Here is a 23,007-nt window from a genome sequence, read left to right as displayed (position 1 = left end):
AATGCCTTGAGTCGAGTAACTGACTGCGCGGAGAAGCCTTTTAAAGTCTATTGTTTTTGTTGAGCGGGCGGGAGACCGCAGCACATCGGGAAGGTGTATGAAGCCAAGAGGATCTCCGACTTGTTGATTTGTTTCACCCGCTGGAAGTTTTGCTCCCAAATCCCTGGCGACCAGAGGACCTACAGTTACGTTTGTTTCTGAAGCCAATAAGATATATTAATTGAGTAGTGGAGCGATGGGGACCCCGGGGAATTCTCGGAGAAGGATTATGTCGAGAGAAATGTCGGAGGATGAAAACGTGATGTTAATGATAAAAGAGGTAAGAAACTCAGTTTCCCAAGTAACTCTATTTTTAAAATGTTGCATTTTAGGTTTAAATCGATTGTGAGGTTTCAGGTAAATCATTTATTACGCTTATTCTGTATTCACCAATGACACAAAACAGGAAACGAGTTTCTTATGACTACAGAATGATTTAATCTACTTTACATACCACAGTGTGAATCAGGCCCTGGATATGTGGAAATAAATGATCATTATAGGCGGGATGCTGCATCGAACTTTGAAGTGCAAAGCTGCTTTTGTCCTCGTTTATTTAAAGGCAGGCACGCCTCTTCTCCAAATCTAGGTTGGACCCCATGTAATCCACTTCATTCCCTGAACAAAAGTTCAATTTAATCAATCCTGTTCTCTAAAGGAAGCTACATCTTGTAACACCTCTGGCTGTGTAAAACACGAATCTCCACAACAATGGCAAATGATATGTTGACTTTCAGAGTGTAAAAAAAAAAGCCAGGATATTTGCCTGAGGAAGGGTCTCGACCTGAAACGTCACCCATTCCTTCTCTCCTCAGATGCTGCCTGACCCTGCTGAGTTGCTCCAACACTTTGTGTCCTTTAAGGATATTTTTTATACAGGGTTGACACAAAATGCTGGAGTAACTCAGCGGGACAGGCAGCATCTGAGGAGAGAAGGAATGGGTGACGTTTCAGGTCGAGACTCTGATACAGGGCCTTGGTGAGACCACACCTGAAATGTTTTGTGCAGTTCTGTACTTTTTAACCAAAGAAAGGATGTACTTGTCATTGATGGAGTACAAAGGTTTATCAGGCTGGTTCCAGAGATGGTGGGATCAGTGATGAGGACGTGGAAATGGCATGGTCTGAGACTTAAATAGTCTTACATAGCATGCTCTTACATAGTCTGAAACTTAGCTCACTGTCAAATATCACACCAAGGTTGCAAGCAGTTTTTTGGCATTGGTTTTGATTTATTACTGTCACATGTACCGTGATACAGTGAATAGCTTTTGTTTGAGTGCAATCACATCAGTACAATCAAGCCATGCACAAGTACAACAAGGTAATGTAAATAGAAAAATACTAGAGGACAAATTATAGTGTTACAACATAGCAATGTTACATAGAATCATTGTCATAACAGCACGGAAACAGGCCCAACTTGCCCATGCCGACCAAGATGCCACATCTATACTAGTCCCACATGTCTGTGTTTGGCCATGTCCCTTTAAACCTTTCTTATTCATGTACCTGTCCAAAAGTCTTTTCGCCATTCCAGAGAAAAAGTCCGATGTCTACAATGAGGTTGATTGTGGTGGGTACTGCACCCTTGTTTATGGGTGGACCATTCAGTGGTCTGATAACAGCAGGGGAATAATCTGTTCCTCAATTTGGTGGTACCTGCTATTGAATATTCTGCCCGAGAGGGGAGAGGAGGGAATAACTGGGGTGAAAAGGGTCCTTTATTACTTGCCTGCATTCCCAAAACCGTGTGAAGTACAGATGGAGTCAATGGTGGGACGACTGGTTTGTGTGATGGACTGCGTTACATCCACAATCTGCAATTTCTTGCGGTCTTGAGCAGAGCTGTTCCCAAACCAAGCTGTGATGCTTGTCGCTAGTATGCTTTCTATCTATGGTGTATCTGTGGATGTAGGCAAGAGTTGTTGGAGACATGCCAAACCTCCATACTCTCCTGTGGAGGTAGAGGCACTGGTGTGCTTTTTTTGGCCGTAGCTTCAATCCATGACGGATTGTTGGTGATATTTACACCTGGAACTTGAGGCTCTCTATCATTTCCACGTCAGCACCATTGATGCTGATTGGGGCACATAGTCCACCTTGCTTCCTGAAGTCCATAATCTGCTGACCTCACAAGAGTGGTTGTTATCCTGACACTGTGTTATTCAATTCTCTATCTCCTTCCTGTACTCCATTTCGTCATTGTTTGCGATCCGTCCCACTACCGTGGTGTAATTCTGGTTTGGAGATTTGCTGGGGAGAGGGTTGGTGATAAGGAAGCTACATTTGTGATGTGAGGCAGTTGGATGTTGAACAAGCAGTCTGACAACTCTGTGGCAGTGACGGCTTTGGGAGAGGTGATGGTGAGCAAAAGCTGTGAAAGGCAATCACACGACATGTAAACTGCGCTTATCCCAAGTACCGTCTTCTCATTCATTCTAATCCCTTTAATGTACTGATCCCCGACAAGACTACGTGTAGAATCTTCACCTTTCTGGATAAGTTGCAACAAAGTCCTAATGTGCATATTTGGAGGGAATTTAGGAGCTAGAACTAGGCTGCCTTGGTTTACCCTTGATAGACACAAAAAGCTGCAGTACCTCAGCGGGTCAGATTGCATCTCAGGAGAAAATGAATAGGTGACGTTTTGGGTCGAGACCCTTCTTCAAACTGAGAGTCGGGGGAAAGGGAAACAAGAGATATTGACGGAGATGTAGAGTGAGATATAGAACAAATGAATAGAAAGATGCAAAAAGGTAACAATAATAAAGGAAACAGGCCATTGTTAGCTGTGTGCTAGGTGAAAACCAGTTACAGACAACGAGACTCAACAAGACGACTTTGAAACTTGTATAACTTGGGTGGGGGAGGGATGGAGAGAGGGGGGGGGATGCAAGGATTACTTGAAGTTAGAGATATCGATATAATAATGCTGGGTTTTAAGCTTCCCACGCGAAATATGAGATACTGTTCCTTCAATTTGTGTTTGGCCTCACTCTGGCAATGGAGGAGGCCGAGGACAGAAAGGTCAGTGTGGGAATGGGAAGCGGAATTAAAGTGTTTGACAACCAGGAGATCGGGTAGATATCCATTCCCAGCTTGTAAGCCTGGAAGTTAATTGTAACCTCCTTGTCATGGGTCTTTAATGTAAATTAACAGCTCAAAACCTTTTAACCTATTATGTTTGTCCATTCTTTCAAGCAATCCTAAATTAATCTTGTTTTGCCCATTGTCTTTGTTTCAAATATGTATCCAATTTTTTTCTTTTTTTGTTAATGAGAGCGTCTCAACTACTTCCTGTGATTAGTTGTTCAATATTGAATTGAGACTGTTTGTTCTCGCTCCTCCCTAAGTTCAGTGGGGAACTTAAACTGATGACCCTTGCCACCATCCCTGCAACGAGAGAAAATCGCCTTTCTAGTGTGTCAAATCCGCTAGTAACTAAAACAAAGACTTTGTATTAAATCTCTTGGTCTCTATTGCCCCGCTGGAAACAGACGGTTGTAAATATCAAGGCAAAATACATGGCAAGTCAGAAGAAATCGAGATGAAATTGTGCAATGTTCTCGTCAGAGTGTGTTCATTCTGTGAGCAAAACAAAACAAAAGAGGCGATCAAACCTATTTATGGTCAAGACGTCACGTTGTAAGGAATGTAGAGAGACTTGGGTTTCAGTCTGGGCAAGGAGATGTGCATTTTAAGTATTATACGGTTAACATTAGGACTGATGTTTTGAACTCCCCCTTCAAATGGCCTCAAAGATGAATATTATCAACTAGCTGATGCCGAAGCCACAATAGGCTGCACTTTTACACGACTAGCCTCATTATTTTTTAGACTCGGTTTCTTGAATGTTCTGCATTCAAGCTCGATTATCCAATTATCAATGGAGGCGAAGCCCTGGAATAATTAAAAATGATTGGTTGTTACTAAGGAGGCGGTAAGGTTGTCTGGCTGCATGACCTGACATGGGGGTGAACTGGCGTTAATGATTACTGAATTCTCCGCATTTCGCTGTGGTTAAAGTGCACCATGGAATGAGAAGAATTCATCCTTGTTCCCTGGTTATTCATCGAGAACTGCTAACCTTTAAACCAAGTACACGCCAGCCACCATTTGCTGAAATCAGTTTCCATGTTCGTCCAGAATCAAAGCCACTGAATATTACAGGGCACTTTACAGGGAAGGGTAGCATAGATACAGTCCCACCCCCAATAATCGTCAAGAACCTGTGTGTTTACGTATTCACCGACTGCTTAAGATCCCTCTTCAAAAGCAGTCAAATTTCAATACCAATGCAAACCCTCTGGACACCGAAGTTTACCCTAGTCTTTCCGTGCACCATGGCTATAGAGATACTTATTATAAACAGGCTGGTGGTTAAAATTTAGAAGGATTTGAGAAAATAAAATACAAATCTGACAAGGCAACAGGCTACAGATGTGACAGGGAAGTAGTGAAATAAATCTGGATGGCTTACTGGCACTTGTGTAAACACAGATGGTGCTTGTAGCTACTTGATTTTCTCCACTTAAGGTACCTGGTACGCCTCTGCTCCCAGTGTACTTCACTGTGTTCAATGCTGAAGCTCTCTAGATGTTTCCCAGGGGCTGTCATCTGCACCAATTTATTTCCCCCTCTTTGCTCCCCACCCCCCGAGAAATCTACATCAAATAAGAATTATGGGGAGAATCTGCACTATTTATACGGGATGGGATGATTAAAATAGTGATTTTTTTAAATGATTTAAAGTGGCACAGTTGGTAGAGCTGCTGCCTCACAGCGCCAGAGGCCCAGGTTTGATACTGACCTCAAGTGCTGTCGGTGTGGAGTTTGCACGTTATCCCTGTGACCGCGTGGGTTTCCTCCATTGCTCCGGTTTCCTCCCACATCCCAAAGACGTGCCGTTCCGTAGGTTAATTGGCCCTCTGTAAATTGCCCCGGGTGTGCAGGGAGTGGATGAGAAAGTGGGATAAGGTAGAACTAATGTGAACGGGTGATCGCTGGTCAGTGTGGACTCGATGGGCCAAAGGGCTGTTTCTGTGCTGTCTTTCAATCAATTAAAAGCTGCTCAGAGGGAGTAGCAGCTCCATGGAATTTTACACAACCCTCGAGATTGCATGACAGTCCTTCACTAAAGTGCTAAAAATCACTTTTTTTTTGCTTCATTTTAGAGCAGTCCACATGATTTCCAAAGTACTTGATCATTACTTAAAAAAAAATGTTATTACTCCAATGTACCAGAACATTGGCAACTCATGAATATTTCATTGTTTATTCATGTGTAATGTATTGCAATACTCCTGGAAATAGTGACATGAGAGTGTTTCTTCCTCTTTTGATTGGCACTCTTAATGGCATTCTTCATTTTGCAAGTGGGAAAGTCCTTACAAAAATTGGTAGGAAAACTTTGGCATTGAATTTTGCGAAATCTGAAAATGGAACCTGTTCTTATCAGGGCCAGAACTGCTGCTTCAAAAGTGGAACGACCACTCTGTTTAAAGTATCCGCAGACTAAGAGTCACCTACCTTGATGCACAAGTTCATAGGTTGTAGGCGCAGAATTGGGCCATTCGGCCCATCGTCTACTCTGCCATTCAATCATGGCTGATCTATCTTTCCCTCTCAACCCCATTCTCCTGCCTTCTCCCCATAACACTTGATGCAGCAGTCCTAAAGTAAGCAAATCAACAACAATGATCTCGAGGCGAGCAGTTTGTGAAGGGTTTTCCAGCCAGTTTCCAATGCGCTGGAGAATTAGAAGTCGACGTATAGATCAGGCAAGACAGGGATTGAAGGCGTATAACACGAAACACAAGAATGTCTCATGCTCCTGACGACAAAAGTGAAACAAATCATAGTTCTACGCCAAATATTTGCAACACATGGACCAGTATCTTTGCCAAGGGCTGTCTTGCACACCTTTTGGCCAATATTTCTTACAGCTCTTCAATTTCTCCTTATGTGGATATGCTTTGCCTTCTCTGGTAGCAGGCCCAAATGGTGTAAATGAGATCATAACTTTGTACTGTTGGGGATTACATGTATAAATCCACACCCGACTCTTCTAATACATAAATAAATAGGGATTAAAAAAAACTGGCAAGTCAGTGAGCACTTGAAGGAAATGGACAGGTGATATTGCAGAATGGAAAATTCTATGAGAAGGAGTGTATTCATGAGTCGAGAGGGGTCAAACGTTGAAAGTGTTGATGAAAGGATTGCTGAATGTAGCAAGCGATTATTGCTCCAGAATGATGTAGCAAGGTGGAGCATGCTCCGCCTCTCAAATCCTAGCTGTTGCATTCCAGAGTGGTGAAGATGCCACAACACACACAGTACAAAAAATTCTCCAGAACAAGCCTTGATTATTCAGTGTGACTAAACAGGGTATGGCTTTCCTTACACAAATGCAAGAAAGCAAAGTGAAAGGTGAGAGAATCTCCATGAGATTTACTTGCGCCTGAAGAGACCAAGACAGTTCACAAATGCTCGGACCTCCGTTTAAGTCTGTGATTTCAGACAATGAGTAAATGCATTGTATTGTGGTATTGAGTGACAATAATCAGGATTGCCGGCATCTGCAATTCCTTGTTTCTACAGGAAAGAGCCTGTCCTTGTTTTGTGTTGAGTTAGGTAGGTAAGTTATGATGGTGTGTCATCTAAGTAAAGGGATGGTGTCCTCTCGCAGCTGGTTGGGGACTAGTGTTGAAATTGGGGAGAGCTATCCCACAGACGAGGAAAGCAACAGTCTGATATGATTGTCCTCACAACATTGTAGCATTGAGGACAATGAGGTGAACACCTCCTTCACAATCCTTTGGCATCTCCTGCTCCACTGGAGGAGGGTCACTTGGCATGCAGGCTGGATGGAGTTGCCATGGGGGTCTAATGTGGTTGATGGTACTGGGTCAAGCAAACCTCCTCTTGATTGCCTCCGCCCTTGGCTGATAAATCAATGCTCCTCTACTTTGAACAACACTTGGAAGTAGAGAGTCAAGATGCTCTCCCTCCAAGCACTGAAAGTAGCTGAGCCACGGAGTACACTTATGATGGGGGACTTCACTGTCTGTCACCAATAGCGGCTTGGAGATGTGGATCACAGAAATGACCGAGACACTACATTTAGAAAAAATAAGGCTTGTTTTGTCTGACAAACCGGATCCATTTTCCAAAATATGGTCTCCTTTCATTGAATTTCTTCAACATCATAATGGTTGAACACAAATTCAAAACCGACGCTAGGGTTTTTCCACTTCTTCGTTAGTTCAGGGGTTTTTCTTTTATCTCTTTCGTACCTTTTTCGAAATTCTTTTTTTTTTCTTTTTCTTTTCTTCTTCCTTTCCTTTCTTTCCTTTTTTTTCTTTTTTCCAATTTAGTTTTTAGTTTATAAAATGTTAAAACTGAAGCTGTAGGAAAATTGTATAATTGTTATGTCGATTACTTTCTCCTTGTACAATTGCTTCTAATAAAATAAATATTTTAAAAAACAATAGTGGCTCGGTAAAAATATCACAAACTAAGCTCACCGTGTCCTGAACAACCTCGGGTGCTGTCTGTGCGGAGTTTGCATGTTCACCCAGATTCTGAAGGAAAAAAAAATGTTTTTAAACTATGCCGAAAGCGAGTTTAATTGGGCACCTGTTCAGCACGCTGTTGTTGATTAATACTTTATTATCACATGTGACATGTCACAGTAAAATTCTTTGTTTTGCATACCATACACAAAGCATAGAAAGAGTCGACATGTTTAGGGCACCACTTTTGAAGTGGACAGGACGTGTTTAAAAGTAGATTTTGTTTTAAGCATGAATCATAAATTGTCTTTGGCTTTATTTATAGGGATAGGGAACAAAAACAAGGAAGTTCAGCTTAACCTTTTGTAAACCGTTCAATCAATCTCAGTATTGTGCAAAGCTCTGGGCTTGATGCTTTAGGAAAGACGTCATGGCCCTGGAGAGGATGTAGAGGAGATTTATGTGACTGATTTCAAGGATGTAGAGCTTGTTCTATGTGGCTGCACTGGAGGAGTGGAGCTGTTCTGCTTGGAGCAGTGAAGGCTCGGGCAATGTCGGTGGTGGGCTCAGACACCTGGGGGCTGGTGCCAGAATAGACAGACCAGTAGTTGTTAGAGGACATGAATTTAAGGCAAATGGCAAAAAGGACCAGAGGTGAAATAAAGTTTAGAAACGAGGAACTGCAGATGCTGGTTTACAATAAAAAGACACAAAGTGCTGGAGTAACTTGGTGGACTCGGTGGATCAGGCAGCATCTTTGGAAAACATAAGTGACGTTTCTTCGAGGCGGGACCCTTCTTCAGACTGATTGTTGGGGGGGGGGGAGGTGGAAAAGTGGAGAGGCAGGACAAAGCCTGGCAGGTCATCGGTAAACATGGCGAAGGGAATCAAGGGTTATGGGGGGAAAAGCAGGAACGGGATATTGATTTTGGATGATCAGCCATGATCACATTGAATGGCGGTGCAGGCTCGAAGGGCCGAATGGCCTACTCCTGCACCTTTTGTCTATGTCTATGACCTGCGGGTTCGAGCACAGCTTCTTCCCAACAACCATCAGGCTCTTGAACATTACAAAACACCAACCATACTATGGACTGTCTTGGTTGCACTGAGGACTTTATGCTCTTTTGCACTAATATTGGAGTTCTTCATTTTTTTGAATGTTTTGTTTAAGATGCTGCAAGTGAGAATTTATTGTTCCGTCGACAGTATGCATGGCAATTAAAGACTCTTGACGTCCGCCTCGGCCCACATCATTACGATTTTCCAAGGACGATTCACAAGAAAGCAGGAGACCCACCTTAACCCAGGTCATCTACCAACCTGGGCAATGGCAGCGATCTTAGAATCTGAAGGGACAAACTCTCTTTTTTAATTCACTTCTTCAGTCTGAAGAAGGGTTTCGGCCCGAAACGTTGCCTATTTCCTTCGCTCCATAGATGCTGCCGCACCCGCTGAGTTTCTCAAGCAATTTTGTCTACCCTCTTTTTTTAACTGCTGTAAATGGTGCAAAAACAGAAAACATTGGGAAGTGTTGAAGGCTATTTATGCATTTTTCTTTTTGTGTCATTGTGTGCTCCCTCCAAAGTTACGGCAATGGTACAGAATTGCAGCAAAAAAAGTGTATCGCAACCTGAAAGCTGTGTGATCTCTCTTGCTGCTGTTGAGCTTTGAACCAGCTGGGCTGCCCACCAATAACTGTCACCACAAACTAATGTGTTAAATGATGTTGTTAATTCTGTCCAAATACATCTTCTTTATGAGGGATGATTTTTACCTATAAACTGGATCATCATGTTTGGAAGCTTTGCTACACTATCGTGGACATCCAGTGATGCCCGTGTGGCTATTTGCCGTGCTGATGACCTCAGAGTTTACTCTTAAGCTGGAAGCAGTTACAGCTCCTTTAAAATACCATGGATGCTGGAAGAAAAATCTGATGTTTACTCTTATCTTGTTCCATCCGAGCAGTAAATAAAGCTTTGACAACTGCTTCCAGATGGTTGCAGGGCTCATTAAATGCTGCACGAGCTCTTGAGATTTCTGATGTTTAGAAGCCTCATTAATTCTTTATTCTTGACTGAAAAAACACAAATGTGGATCAAAACGCTCCTCCCGACACTTCTTGGCCATTAGCTTGATGTGTTTATTTTCTCGCTTTGACCATACCCTTTCCTAAACACAATAGTTTGTGACGGACTCTCCTCCTTGGGCAGTCTTGACTTGCTTCCAATTCTGTGGTGACCACATTGGCCTCATCAGACACCCCTGAATCCTCAGAACAAATTGAAGCCCAGCGTTCATGAGGCAATGTGAGTCGTTAGCAGCAGAAATGTACACGGTGACCTGTAACCTGGTGGCCTGGAATATCACTCTACCATTGCGAAGAAACCACAAGACCAGCTATCAAGAGTAGTTCTCTCCGTCCCTCCCCCACCATAGTTTCACTGTCCTCTTGATTAATTTGTTTGAGAAAGAACTGCAGATGCTGGAAAAATCGGTAGACAAAAAATGCTGGAGAAACTCAGCGGGTGAGCTGAGGAGCGAAGGAATTAGCGAGACCCTTCCTCCTGATTAATTTTACTGTTTGTATGTCTCGTTGTCACCTTCCCCTCAGCCAACAATGAAGCATTCTACATTTCCTTGATCATCGTCTGCTTTGAACTGTCATTTTCACACCTTACCCTTCCATATCAGTTTCCCTCTCCCCAGACTCTCAGTCTGAAGAAGGGTCTCGACAACACCATGGCGGGGGGGGGGGGGGGGGGGGGGGGGGAGAAATCCAGCAGCTCACTGCCACGAGCAATGAATGAAATTCAATAGATACTGGCCTTGCCAATGGCACCCAGACCCTGAAAATGAATGATGTAGCATTGCCCTTTTGTGACTTCTCCCTATAGCAGCATAGCCGCTGCGACAGTCCGATGCAATACTGACGTTATGCTGACACAAGGTGACCTCTGTGGATCAGGGCGTGGGATAATTGTCATCTGAAGTGAAGCACGCCAGAGAAGTGAGAAAGGAGTTAAACTGTCAAATGTGGGGGTGGAGAGGAATGATGTGAATCTAGATGTAGCATCAACACGTAGCATCAACACGTAACATCAACACGTAGCATCAACACGTAACATCAACACGTAACAACACGTAACATCAACACGTAACATCAACACGTAACATCAACACGTAACATCAACACGTAACATCAACACGTAACATCAACACGTAACATCAACACGTAGCATCAACACGTAGCATCAACACGTAGCATCAACACGTAACATCAACCCGTAACATCAACACGTAACATCAACACGTAACATCAACACGTAACATCAACACGTAACATCAACCCGTAACATCAACCCGTAACATCAACACGTAACATCAACACGTAACATCAACCCGTAACATCAACACGTAACATGATTGAATGGCGGAGTAGACTTGATGGCCTGATTCTGCTATAATTTCTGACCTTATGGGATTACTGAGAAGCAGCACAGACTCGACGGGCTGACTGACTGCTTTCTGCATTGTTAGGAAATATGAAAACGTGAATAATGCCTCTGCTCTTGACTTTGTCGGCTGACGTCATTGTGTGCATCACTCCCCTTCTGTTTCTCTTTGTAGGCCGATGCCAAGTTCAACGCCAAGAGAGCTTCACTTGCTGAGGTCAAAGAGGCTTGTATGAAGATATTGGTGCAACAGCAGCAAGAGGTAAAGCACAGTATCTAACACGCATCCCTCATGACTATTGTCACCCGCACAGTGTTTCTGTACAAATAAGTGATGAGAGGAATCCCTGTGGAGAACAATGGCACGTGATGACACAAAACAACCTTACGAGAAAGAAATCTTTCCACTGAAGCACATTGTGTTGAAGCTGTCTCTTGCGAGGTCTTCCAGTAATACCACTGGGATGGACACAAAAAGCTGGAGTAACTCAGCAGGACAGGCAATATCTCTGGAGAGAAGGAATGGGTGATGTTCAGCCTGAAGAAGGGTCTTGACCCGAAATGTCACCTATTCCTTCTCTCCAGAGATGCTGCCTGTCCCGCTGAGTTACTCCAGCACATTGTGTCTATCTCCGGTGTAAACCTGCATCTGCAGCTCCTTCCTATGTATACCACTGGGATTATGTACCTACAGCATTACCATTATATGCAAACATTGCCAGTCAGTGTATTCTTTAGCCAGATCAGCACAATAATGAACTAGAAATGTGATAATTGAGAACACTTTGCCATTTGGTTATTCCAAGAAAGATGTTGTGCAATGTTTGAATTTGTTTTGTCTTGCACAGACTGATTAATATTTAAAAACAAGAATAAACAATATAATAACTCCCCCCTGTCCATTTTTAAATAATCGGGAAATGTAAGAAGGAAAAGAACGAGATTTGTTGTTGAAATGAACTTCTTCCGTATGGCGTGCACAGCCTAAAGTTGTAGGGCAACCTGTTCTATTAGACCTATTTGTTTGTGCACGCCGGGTTGATTGCATTAGTCGAAACAGGGCGGACCATGTGAAGGTTGCAATCTCCCACCCCGTTGAAATGAACCATAGGATTGTGAATCAAGCATAATCTTAAATCTGGAAAACATTTAAACATTGTTCCCTTGCATAAATTGGTCGAGGGGAACTCTGATTCCTGTCTATTCCGACTGAAAAGCGTTTTTCTAAAAATGACTGAAATTTCAATATTCAAATTTGAATTTTGATGAAGTTTGGGTGTGTTCGAGACTTGCTTTTGTACAGCACATTCACAATTTGCATCTTGCGTGATGTTCTTGTTCCGTCCTCAAAATAAATACAGATAATAGTGGAAGCACGTAACAGATCGGGCAGCAGCTGTGGAAAGAGAAACCGTGTTTGTTTTGGGTCTGCGTTCCTTCATCAGAAATTGGAGAGACAAGTTAGTTGAGGTAGTAGGGAAGGTAGGGGGATGGGTAAAAGAGTATATTTTAGCCAGCGATTGAAAATAATGGATCAACAGAGCATCAAAGGAGAATATCCTGCCTGTGAGTACTGGCTCTTGTCTGGAACTATCCAGTTGATTTTAATCCCCTGCTCTTTCTCTATAGCCCTGTCAGATTTCCTCTCTGTATTCAACTCTGGTTTTATTCATCATGAAGTAGTTATTGTTTGGGCTAACTGCTAGTGAGCCGAATGCATTTAAAGCATGGAGGTTTGAGGATACAGAATAGTCGCTGTTAAAATACATTTCTATCCTTGTCCTCGTCTCTTCGCACCCCAAAGCCTCCCCAGGAACCTGTACAATGCCCTACTCCAGCAGAGACTCTTAAGGTTTGAAGTGTGCAGACAAGCTTTCGTGTTCCATATCCTCGGGACGGTCATTATTTGTCAGATGTAGTGCGGCAAGTATATTGGGGGTAGAGATCCCATAAAGATACTCTTGTTCTTCTGCTGTAACGTGGGTGGAAACCACAGGAGAGCAGCAGAAGTTTGCAGATAAATGACAGTTATCTTTAGATGTCGTGTCTGTCTTTTATCATTGTCTGTGGATTGAGACAAGATGCAAATTAAAGGGAAAAGCTGGATGGCAGGAGAGAGCCAGACTTCAATTTAAAAACATTTGAGCACTGACGATCTTCTCCTAAACCAATATATAATAATGTTTCTTTATCATATATATCTATTTACAACTTATAGGAGCTAATGACAAAACAAGATGCTGACCAGGTAGACGATTTCCTGCTAGGATTCTGTTCCAAACAGAATATTATGTGTTCCCTGGGATTTTCTGACGACAACTGACCTATGAATTGCAGCTCCTGTTGTTCAGAAATTCTCTTGTGTGAAAGAGTAAGAAGCGATGTCATGGAAACAGAGAATTCTTATGGTTTTGACAGGGTAGATATGTTGTGTCTAGAACAGGCGCAAAATAAGGGACTGGCCATTTACAACAGCGACGAGAATCAAAGGGCCATTAAATCTTTATAATGCTCTACCCAAGGGGTCCGTGAAGGTGCTACAAAGTATATTTAAGACAGATCAATGGATATTTAACTGTTAAGAGAACCAAGCGTTACATGATTAGTGCAGGAAACTGGTGAATAAATTGTCCAAGTTCTGATTGAATGGTGGAGCAGGCATGGGGGGTTGAATGGCCTACTCCTGCTCCTATTTATTGTAAGCCAACAGGGTAGAAGAATACATATCACATAGGACATTCCTTAATAGTACCTCGAACAGCAACAAAGTTATACAGCACAATATTTGATCGCTTGAACTAACTTTCAATTCTGTTATCCCAACTTTCTTCAAGGAAATGATTAACAAAATGACAGTTTTGTTGGGGATCTGTTGCAAAAATCTATCACTTTGGGAGGAAAATAGAATTTGGGCTAATGAGATTTCTAACTCCATTTGTATAAGCAAGTGTTTATTTTTTTATATGTTCTTATAGACACGTCTAAAATCATGAGAGGAATAAATGGGGTAGACACACAGTTTCTTGCCCAGAGTATGGGAATCAAGAACCAGAGGGCATAGCTTTTAGGTGAGGGGGGAAAAGATTTAAAGGAACTTGAGGGTGGTGGGTGTATGGAACAAGCTGCTGGAGGAGTTAGTTGAGACAGAGACTATCGCAATGTTTAAGAAGCAATTCGACAGGTACATGGATTGGACAAGTTTAGAGGGATATGGGCCAAATGCAGGCAAGTACGACTAGTGTAGATGGGACATGTGGGCAAGTTGGGCTTGTTCCCGGGACTTGTTCCCGATGTTGGGGGAGTCCAGAACCAGGGGCCACAGTTTAAGAAGAAGGATTAAGTCATTTAGAACGGAGACGAGGAAACACTTTTTCTCACAGAGAGTGGTGAGCCTGTGGATTTCTCTGCCTCAGAGGGCGGTGGAGGCAGGTTCTCTGGATACTTTCAGGAGAGAGCTGGATAGGGCTCTTAAAAATAGTGGAGTCAGGGGATGTGGGGAGAAGGCAGGAACGGGGTACTGATTGGGGATGATCAGCCATGATCACATTGAATGGCGGTGCTGGCTCGAAGGGCCAAATGGCCCACTCCTGCACCTATTGTCTATTGACACTGTATGACTCTTGTTGTGTGCATGCACCTATAGTTACATTACGTTTGTATGTTGATAAATGATGAATGAAATCATGCTTCCTCTGTGGGCATAACCTGTTGTGTTCATGTTGTCCTTGAGTAGAACACCCAGGAAGACTTCAAAGAGAAATACATGGATGCAGTCGAGTCGATTGGCCATTTGGAAACTGAGAAGGTGTTGCTCATGTACCAGGTGGAGCGGCTGAGGGATGTCCTGGAGGGCACAGAGGAGGAGCTGGCCGAGCTTCACTGGAATCATCAGCAAATAACCAGGGTACCGTGTCCTAGCTCCTACGAATTTGAAGGAACTCTGTGTCAAATTGTCTTAAAAACAATAACCGACACTCGAGGGTACCAGAGCATGAACTTGGCTCACTATCCCCAAATACCCTCCATCAATAATGTCCCTGTATTCCTTTCCCCCTCCACAGACCCAGATCCCTTGTACTAACCATTACTAGTCCAGCATGTTCATGTTCATGTTCCTTATTGATCTGCCAGATTGGACTTTGTTTTATTATGAAACATGGATTAGCCCAATCCTATTAATTGGCAGACTATTTGCACAGTAATATGCCACGGCCACAGTCTGAAGAAGGGTCCCAACTCAAAATGTTGCCTGTCCATGTCCCTCCACAGATGCTGCCTGACCTGCTGTGTTATTGCAGCAATTAGTATTTTGCTCAGGATTGCAGCATCTGCGGTCACCCGTGTCTCCAAGGCCACAGTGTGTTTGGCAGGCCTAACTCTGAGCTTTGTGCCATTATTTCATGTACAACTGCGTGCTGTTCAGATCAAAGGGCATCAGACTAACTGATGTTTCTATTTATTTATTTCGAACAGAATAAAAAGCAAATGTGAAACAGCATACAAAAAACAAAACAAAAATATTTATAAAGTGTCATAAACAATATCTATAAATAAACTAGACCAAGTGCAGACCCGTTGGGTCTGTTCCCCCAACTTGTGGTTGTGGGGGGGGGAGGCGGCATGCAGCGTCACACACTAACTACCCCCCCCCCCCTCCCGCACTCACGCTAACGGAGGGGAGGAGGGGGGAGAGAGAGGGGAGAGAAGCGAGAGGGGGGGGGGAGAGAGGGGGGGGGAGAGAGAGGGGGGGGTAGACAGGGGGGTGTAGACAGGGGGAGGAGAGGGGGGAAGAGGATAGGAAGAGGAGAGGGGGGGGGAAGAGGAGAGGGGGGAAGAGGAGAGGGGGTGGAGAGGAGAGGGGGGAGAGGAGGGGGGGGGGGAGAAGAATGGGGGAGAGGGAGGGGGAGGGGGGGGAGGGGGGGAGAGGAGAGGGGAGGGGGAGAGAGAGAGAGGGGGGGGGAGGGGAGGGGGGGAGAGGGGGGGGGGAGGGGGGGGGAGGGGGGGGAGAGGGGGGGGGAGGGGGGGGGGGGGGGGGGGAGAGAGAGAGAGAGTGCCTTTTTACTTCAACCCAAACAACTATTTGCAGGCAGTGCTTTTTTACCTCTAACCATATTTTCATTTTCAAACCAAATTAAGGGTACTCACAGTGCTGTAGACATTTGTTCAGTGTCATTCAAAGCTCTGATTGAGGCACACCACTTGCAGAGACTGATTGAGGCACACCACTTCCTGGTTTTATAGTAGCTCCCCCTCCCTCCAGCAGGGGCAGCAGAGAGAATGGGGAATGTTGTAAAAACATTAATATCTCTGTCAATTTTCATCGACGGGAATAATCCTCGGCACACACGCGGCGGAAGGGGGCTCTGAGCGAGGTGGCCAAAAATGACGGCCGTAGGTGGCGGCGTTCTCTCGGAAACCGCAGCACAGATGGCCAAAACCGGTCAAGAACAGAGTTCTAGTAATATAAGATAGATGAAATCATATGTGTCCGAAAAGGAGCAGGAAGAAGCTAAAGCTTATTAATTCCCACCCCATATTCAACTGCTTGTAATTATCTTATACAAATTTAGCAGCTATATGTACACCAGCCACTATATGTAGCAATGTTACAAAATTTTGAGATTTAAAAAATCAAGTCTGCAATTTATCCCATCAGATAAAGCATAACAATAAGTTTAATTTGACACCTAATTCACTTTCATATCTCAAGTAATAAAAAAGTTATGGCCATTTTCATACTCGGAAATTAGCATCTTGTTCCCTATTGATTTTCTATGGACATAACAAAAAAGCTGTGATCGTGGACAGTCAAAAGCCCATAACCTTCTTAAAAATTAAGAGAACTGAATGAAATTTTCAGTTATCATAGATTGAAGCATTCTGAAACAAATATAAAATAATCTTACTTGGATGACCTGAAATTAAAGCATATAATTAGTTAGTTACCCAATTGTAGCTAATTTCAAACTTCAATTACTGAATCTAAACATCTATCCATTTCTTAATAAATGATTAACATTTTTAAATAGCCCAAGTGTCCAAATAATATTCACAAATAATTCACAATAAAACATGATTTTTAAATCTCATTTACATCAATTTATAGGCCAAATGGAAGGAATTTAGTGTTCGTTTGCTGTAAATTAAAGTCAATTTAAATCGGCTTTCTAGTGGGTTCCTGTGAACGCGCTGGTTTAGAACGTTCACATTGCGCTGGATTTGTGCCCAGAAAAATACAGCGGGATATAAAGAGCCCAAAATGAACTACTCGCTATAGAAAACTTTTATATACAGGGTTATATACAAGCCCCATTTAATGTAAAAATAAGGTACATACCTTTAATTGTTTGCTTTATAAAACCCTGGGGCTGCGAGAGGTTGCGGAGTGAGAGAGTGATTTTTAAACTACTATAAATATTATACAAGGCCATAAAAACTAATAATACCTTTTGCGACGGGGTCTTCCAGCGATTTTCCGTTAATGATTTACTAGGCTGAACATTTTCGATTGGAACAGCCTAGTAAAAATCGCGTTTTAAACCCGCCCCCTCTAAACAGCTCCAAAATCACACACAAGGGGTGGGGCAGATGCTCAGCCACGATTCAGGTAGGTTTTGTAACATACCTACTATATGTACACCAATTTGAACACTAATCAAATATTTACAAAGCCATGCAAAAAAGATAGAAAAAAAGAAAAAGAAAAGAAAAAACCCGCATATACTATAGTATCTTAGTCATATATACAACCCATCACTCTATAATCACCCTCCCAATACAATCAGTATACCAAATATCACAATCACCTATCCTCATCCCAATATCCTTTTAAAAAAGTGTTTTTGTACATCTTTTTAAACTGAATTATGTTTGTGCTAAGTTTTATCTCCTGTTCCAGACCATTCCACAAATTCACACCACAGATTGCTATGCACATACTTTTAAGATGTACGTAACGTCAAGAGAAAAATAAGCTTGCTCTGCATATGTTGGAGTGGTGGTGGGTTTCAGCACTAAATTGCAACAGGATGGAGTGAGAAACTAACACAGTGACCAGAAAGTGTTGGTTGCAAGAGGAAACACACACAGTGGTCATATCATTCAACTTTGGAAAGGGGAGGAAATTTAAGAGCTTACATACAAATGTCTGTTGGGTGATTCTCTAGGGATGCATGTTCTCCAGGGATGCCACCTGACCCGCTGAGTTACTCCAGCATCTTGTGTCTTGTTGAGTGATTACGGTTTTCTATTTCAATTAAACAGGAGCTGGAAAAGGAGAAAGTTGCCAAATATTTATTGTTACAGAAAATGAATTGCATGCAGGAGCAACTGGAAGAGAGAAAGATAAATGAGGTAAGAATTATGAAGGCAAAGTCTGACTTGTGTTATGTTGCAGCTGGGGCCTTGGGGAAATAGCATCTGATCAATGGAAACGTTCTTGGAAACTTTGGGGGGGCTGTGCTTGATCTGCAGAGTGCCCCCCTCTACTGGGTAAGCTGCCCCATAGATATTTATCAGCTTTATATTTATTAATTTTCTGGGATGATGGCATTGGTGGCACGGATGGCATTTATTGCCCATCTCTAAGACAAGGCGGTAGTGAGCTGCTGCCTTGAACTGCTACAGAAGGTGCTCCCACTATGTGGTTAGGTAGGGAGTTCCAACATTTTAACCCAGTGACAATGAAGGACCAGCGAACGTCCTGAATCCCAGAGAGACTGTCGACACCTAAAACCCACTGGACCTGAGGAGGTGATGGGCTCGTCTTTCTCAACTATGCTGAGCTCAATTACCTTCCGTATGCTTCTATACATTCGCTGGAGGAGTGGGGGCAGAGAGAGCGGACCGGAGGAGTGGGGGGGGGGGGGAGAGGGCGGGCTGGAACAGTGTGCGGGAGAGAGGACCAGGAGCAGTCACGGGAGAGAGAGAGGGCCAGAACAGTGGGGGAAGGGAGGACTGGAGCAGTTGGGGGAGAGATGATTACAGTAGTGAGGTGGGGCCGGCCGGAGTGGGGGAGTGAGTGGGACAGGGACACAATGTGAACAGTGGGGCATCCGTTATCCCAACCTGACACACAATGTAAAAAGCAGTTTCATGTCCCGATTTATAAACCAAGGAATTTATTTATTTTAATATAATTTCACTCATTAGCATCACAGAGCTAAATAAGCCATTTTACTCGTTATTATCTGTGTCCGTAACAGAACTTTACAATTGTAATTTGGATTTGTTCAGCCCCATTTAAAAAAAATAAAAAATTCCCTTTTAAAAGTTGCTCTTGCATCTGCTTCCTCTGCCTTTTCAGGCTGTGTGTTTCTGATAATAATGTTTATTTTTTAAAAGGAAAGGTCTCCTCCCCTTCCTCATTGTTTTTCTGCCCCCTGATCATCAATCTCCCTGACACTGGAAACTATCGACGTCAAAACTCGACATCATTTTGCGCACAGCTATCATGTTCTGCCTTGACCCCTGAGGACGACAATCTCAGCATCTCTGCATTTCTTGTTCTTGGTATCATCTTGGCAAGCCTTCTCCGTGCCTCTGTGTGGGCCTTGACGTCCTTCCTGCAGTGAGGTGCCAAAATTGGACACACAGCTCCAACTAAGGCCTTGCCAGTGATTTATCATAAATTCCCCAAAATATATTTTAAATATCTTTTAGATCTCTCCATTTTACACTCGATTGTGGCCGTTTGGGAGGACACAAATCTTAAATAGAAACTGAATTCTAATAATGGGAGGATAAAACAAAAAACTAAATGTTGCATGCAATTTCAATAGATATCTAAAATAGTCAATGCTCAATTTAACCTTATTGTGAGATTAGCTCATAGGACTATTAAACTTTCCCCTCTATGCAAGCTTGTTTCTTGCACATTTTGAAAGCAATGAGCAAATATATTACTGCACTTCTAACTTCCATTACTCATTAACTAATTGTGGTGCTTTTCCACAGGCTGTTGAAATGACTAATACCAATGATCTGGATCAAGGTATCCAGAGCAACCTTAAACAGGAGGAATATTCAGGTGCAAGGAAAATGGAGTTGAAATCGGCTGATGATGGCATGCAGCAACTTTGGAGCTCAACAGCAAACTTGGCAGATGGAGAGCAGAAACACTTGACAAACACCAGCTTTGAAGCTAAACACAATATGCAAGGTCAAGCAAAAATACTTGCACAACGAGGTGCAGATGACGTGCTTTTGGAAGAATCTACTCGTCTGATAAAGGCTGGTGAAAATATGATGATTGCAGAAAAAGTGAACCATGTTCACCATTGTGAGGCTGAAAGATCCACATTGAATAACGTCATGGAAGGCAGTGGAAGTGAAACTTTTGAACCTGTAAAGGTGGACAGTGAAAGAAGCGACTCGGAAAGTAAGGGCCAAAAAGAGGAAGAGCTAATCTTTGGGGCAAGTCGAGTTTCTTTGGAGGAGAGTGCACACAATGAGACACAAAGTGATGTAGAGGCAAGAGAGCAAGTGGCTTGTGACCATTCTTTGAGTAACGCGGTGAAAGAGGGAGAAAGAAAGCAAATTGAACAAAAGAAAACCATTACGATGGAAATGCCTGATGGAACAAACCTGGAATCAACAGATGTTTATGGAAGTATAGCAAGGGTTCCGGGGCAAGACCATGGAGTAACCCCTAGAGAAACCAGATGGGAGGGAACTAAAGAGTGGAACAGGGAAGCAATATCTTCAGGTAAAAGTGACAAAGAATTAGGAATGGATTGCAAGGCAGAGGATATCGAAAGTGGCAGAAAGGATATTCTTGATGGAGTTGGGAGAGCTGATGATGAACGGATAGAGTGCGGCAGAAATAGGGAAGAGGTCACCAACCCCTTTCAGAGTGTGAAAGCAACCATTCCAAGTCTTGCAAAGGATGGAGTTTCTGCGAATCTGAAGCAGGATTTGGGGTCGGACGAGGAGCAACAGCATGGAAAAGTAATGTCTGAAGAGAACAAGAATCCAGTGAAGAGTCAGGAGACGGATGGATGGTTACAAAGTTCTATTGATGAAATAAATCAAGAAGCCTGCAGTAGAAGGAAAGAAGGCAAGGATATCAATGAAAAAGCAAGTGTAGGTGTATTACAAGAGGACAATGCAGACGAGGGGAATGAAATGAATGTAGATTTAGATGCACAAGAGCATAACATTGGAATGGGTGGATCAGTTCAGGGGGAAGGGAAACAAACACACAATGGTAGCAACACTGAGGAAAACAATGGTGAGAGGGAGAAGAGCCCACTTGAAATGTTTGTGCAACTCATTAGAACGATAATAACACAGAAGAACCTTACGAAAAATGAGGGCCAGGCGAGCAGGAAGGATGATGCGGATGACTGCAGGAGTGAGGTGCGTGGGGAAAGGGACGAGGAAATAAAAGAGCAGAATGAAGAACATCAAGAACTGTATGTGGGAGAAGAGAAAGAAGAGTTAGGATCACCAGGTGATGGGTATGGGGAGAAAAGGGGGAATGATATGAGTGGGGATGGACCGCTCGAAGGTACAATCAAGCTGACAGGACCGGAAGGAAGGAAGGCTGCAAGGGAATTTGTTGGAGAAGCAGAGGGAGTCGCGGATGATCTATCTGATGAGGAAATGCACGATGCAGCAGAAAGTATGGCATCTGAACCAAAAGCTGCCTTGTGCGATGGAGAAAGGAAACCAGACACTGAAGATGATCCTGAAAACACACCAGAGGACAAGATGGGTTTTGGGCAGAGTTTGAATAGAAACGAGAGTATCATGCGACACATGAAAAATAAAAGAAGCGTGTCGGGTTTCGTAGAGTTCCTGTCATGTTCCAACTACGTAAATCTTGAGGCTGAAAAGACCTCAAAGGCTTCTTAGAAACATAGAAAATAGATGCAGGAGTAGGCCATTTGGCCAGGAGCCAGCACCGCCATTCAAATCAGAACCCCGTTCCTGCTTTTCCCCATATCCCTTAGCCCTAAGAGTTAAATCTAACTCTCTTGAAAACTTAAAACGTTGCAAAACCTTGCACAAATTAGATTTTTTAAATCATCACAACACTGATCATTTCTTTTTAACTGAATAGTAAACCATACTTGGAATGTAAATAAGTTGATCTTAAGTGGAAATAATTTTATGATTGCGCTCCTCAATGCATTGTGCCTCAGAGTTTTTAGATTTAATTGACTAAGGCATAAATAGCCTATCTTTATGCGCCTATTATATGTTATAAGGCTCCTTTTGCCTTTGTTTGGGCGGTTATCGTTTCACCATGCCAATTAAGAAATCTGTACAGCCCTCGACAAACCTCTCAGAATCTGAAGAAATTAGCAATGAACCTACAGAAACCTTTATCAACATTAATGTATCTGTTGCCTGTTTTAGGCAGCATGGGCTTTTAGGAAAACAAGGTCAACATTTTGAGATTGACATTGAAACACGTGATCTATATTGAAGGATAGAGTAGTATTTCCGAAGCATATGAAGCACAGTGCTATTTTAAAGATGTGGGTGATATTATAGCCCTTTGTAATTATGCCTGTATACCTGCTGTTGTTAATTTAATGATCAGTTACCTGTATCACTCACTGCACCTCTGTTCACTTACTTTCCACTCGAGTCCAGCTGAACCTGCATTTGATGTTCCTTCTTTAGCTAGGCCCAGCAGAGATTAAAGATGCCTTAGCAATACTGCTCTGCTGTGGCAGTCTGAGGGCCCTGAAATGATTTTAGGATTGACAAATGTGCTGTAGCCCTGAAGATTGTGAATGCTGCAATCCACTGTAATACATGTTTTCTTCCACCAGATGGTGTGATCAACCAACTGGGTGTTGTCTGTTCTCAGAGTCAACTGTTTTCATGTTCTTGTACTTAAGTTGGGACAATAAAATCTAAATAAACGAGATGTATTATTTTTGTACTGCGCAATGCTGTTTCAAAGTTATGCGGCTATAGAAAACGCATCAGTCTATTTGCATGCAAATGCTTTTCATGAAGAATGTGTTGCACCT

The 23,007-nt window shown here is 42.9% G+C and overlaps 1 protein-coding gene across 1 annotated transcript; it reads left to right on the top strand.

Annotated features, from left to right (window-relative positions):
- The first annotated feature begins 179 nt into the window (after positions 1-179).
- Positions 180-22,900, top strand: si:ch1073-456m8.1 (uncharacterized). Its single transcript, XM_055664430.1, is given in 6 exon segments — positions 180-319; positions 11,193-11,279; positions 14,751-14,921; positions 18,281-18,370; positions 19,973-21,787; positions 21,789-22,900. Coding segments are annotated over 6 exon segments (2,271 nt in total). The 5' UTR covers positions 180-235; the 3' UTR covers positions 21,813-22,900.
- The last annotated feature ends 107 nt before the right edge of the window (positions 22,901-23,007 follow it).

The sequence above is a fragment of the Leucoraja erinacea genome, chromosome 40 (genome assembly GCF_028641065.1).
Source record: "Leucoraja erinacea ecotype New England chromosome 40, Leri_hhj_1, whole genome shotgun sequence".
NCBI lineage: Eukaryota > Metazoa > Chordata > Chondrichthyes > Rajiformes > Rajidae > Leucoraja > Leucoraja erinaceus.
Note: the sequence above shows the minus strand (reverse complement) of the source record. Positions and strands in the feature narration are given on the sequence as shown.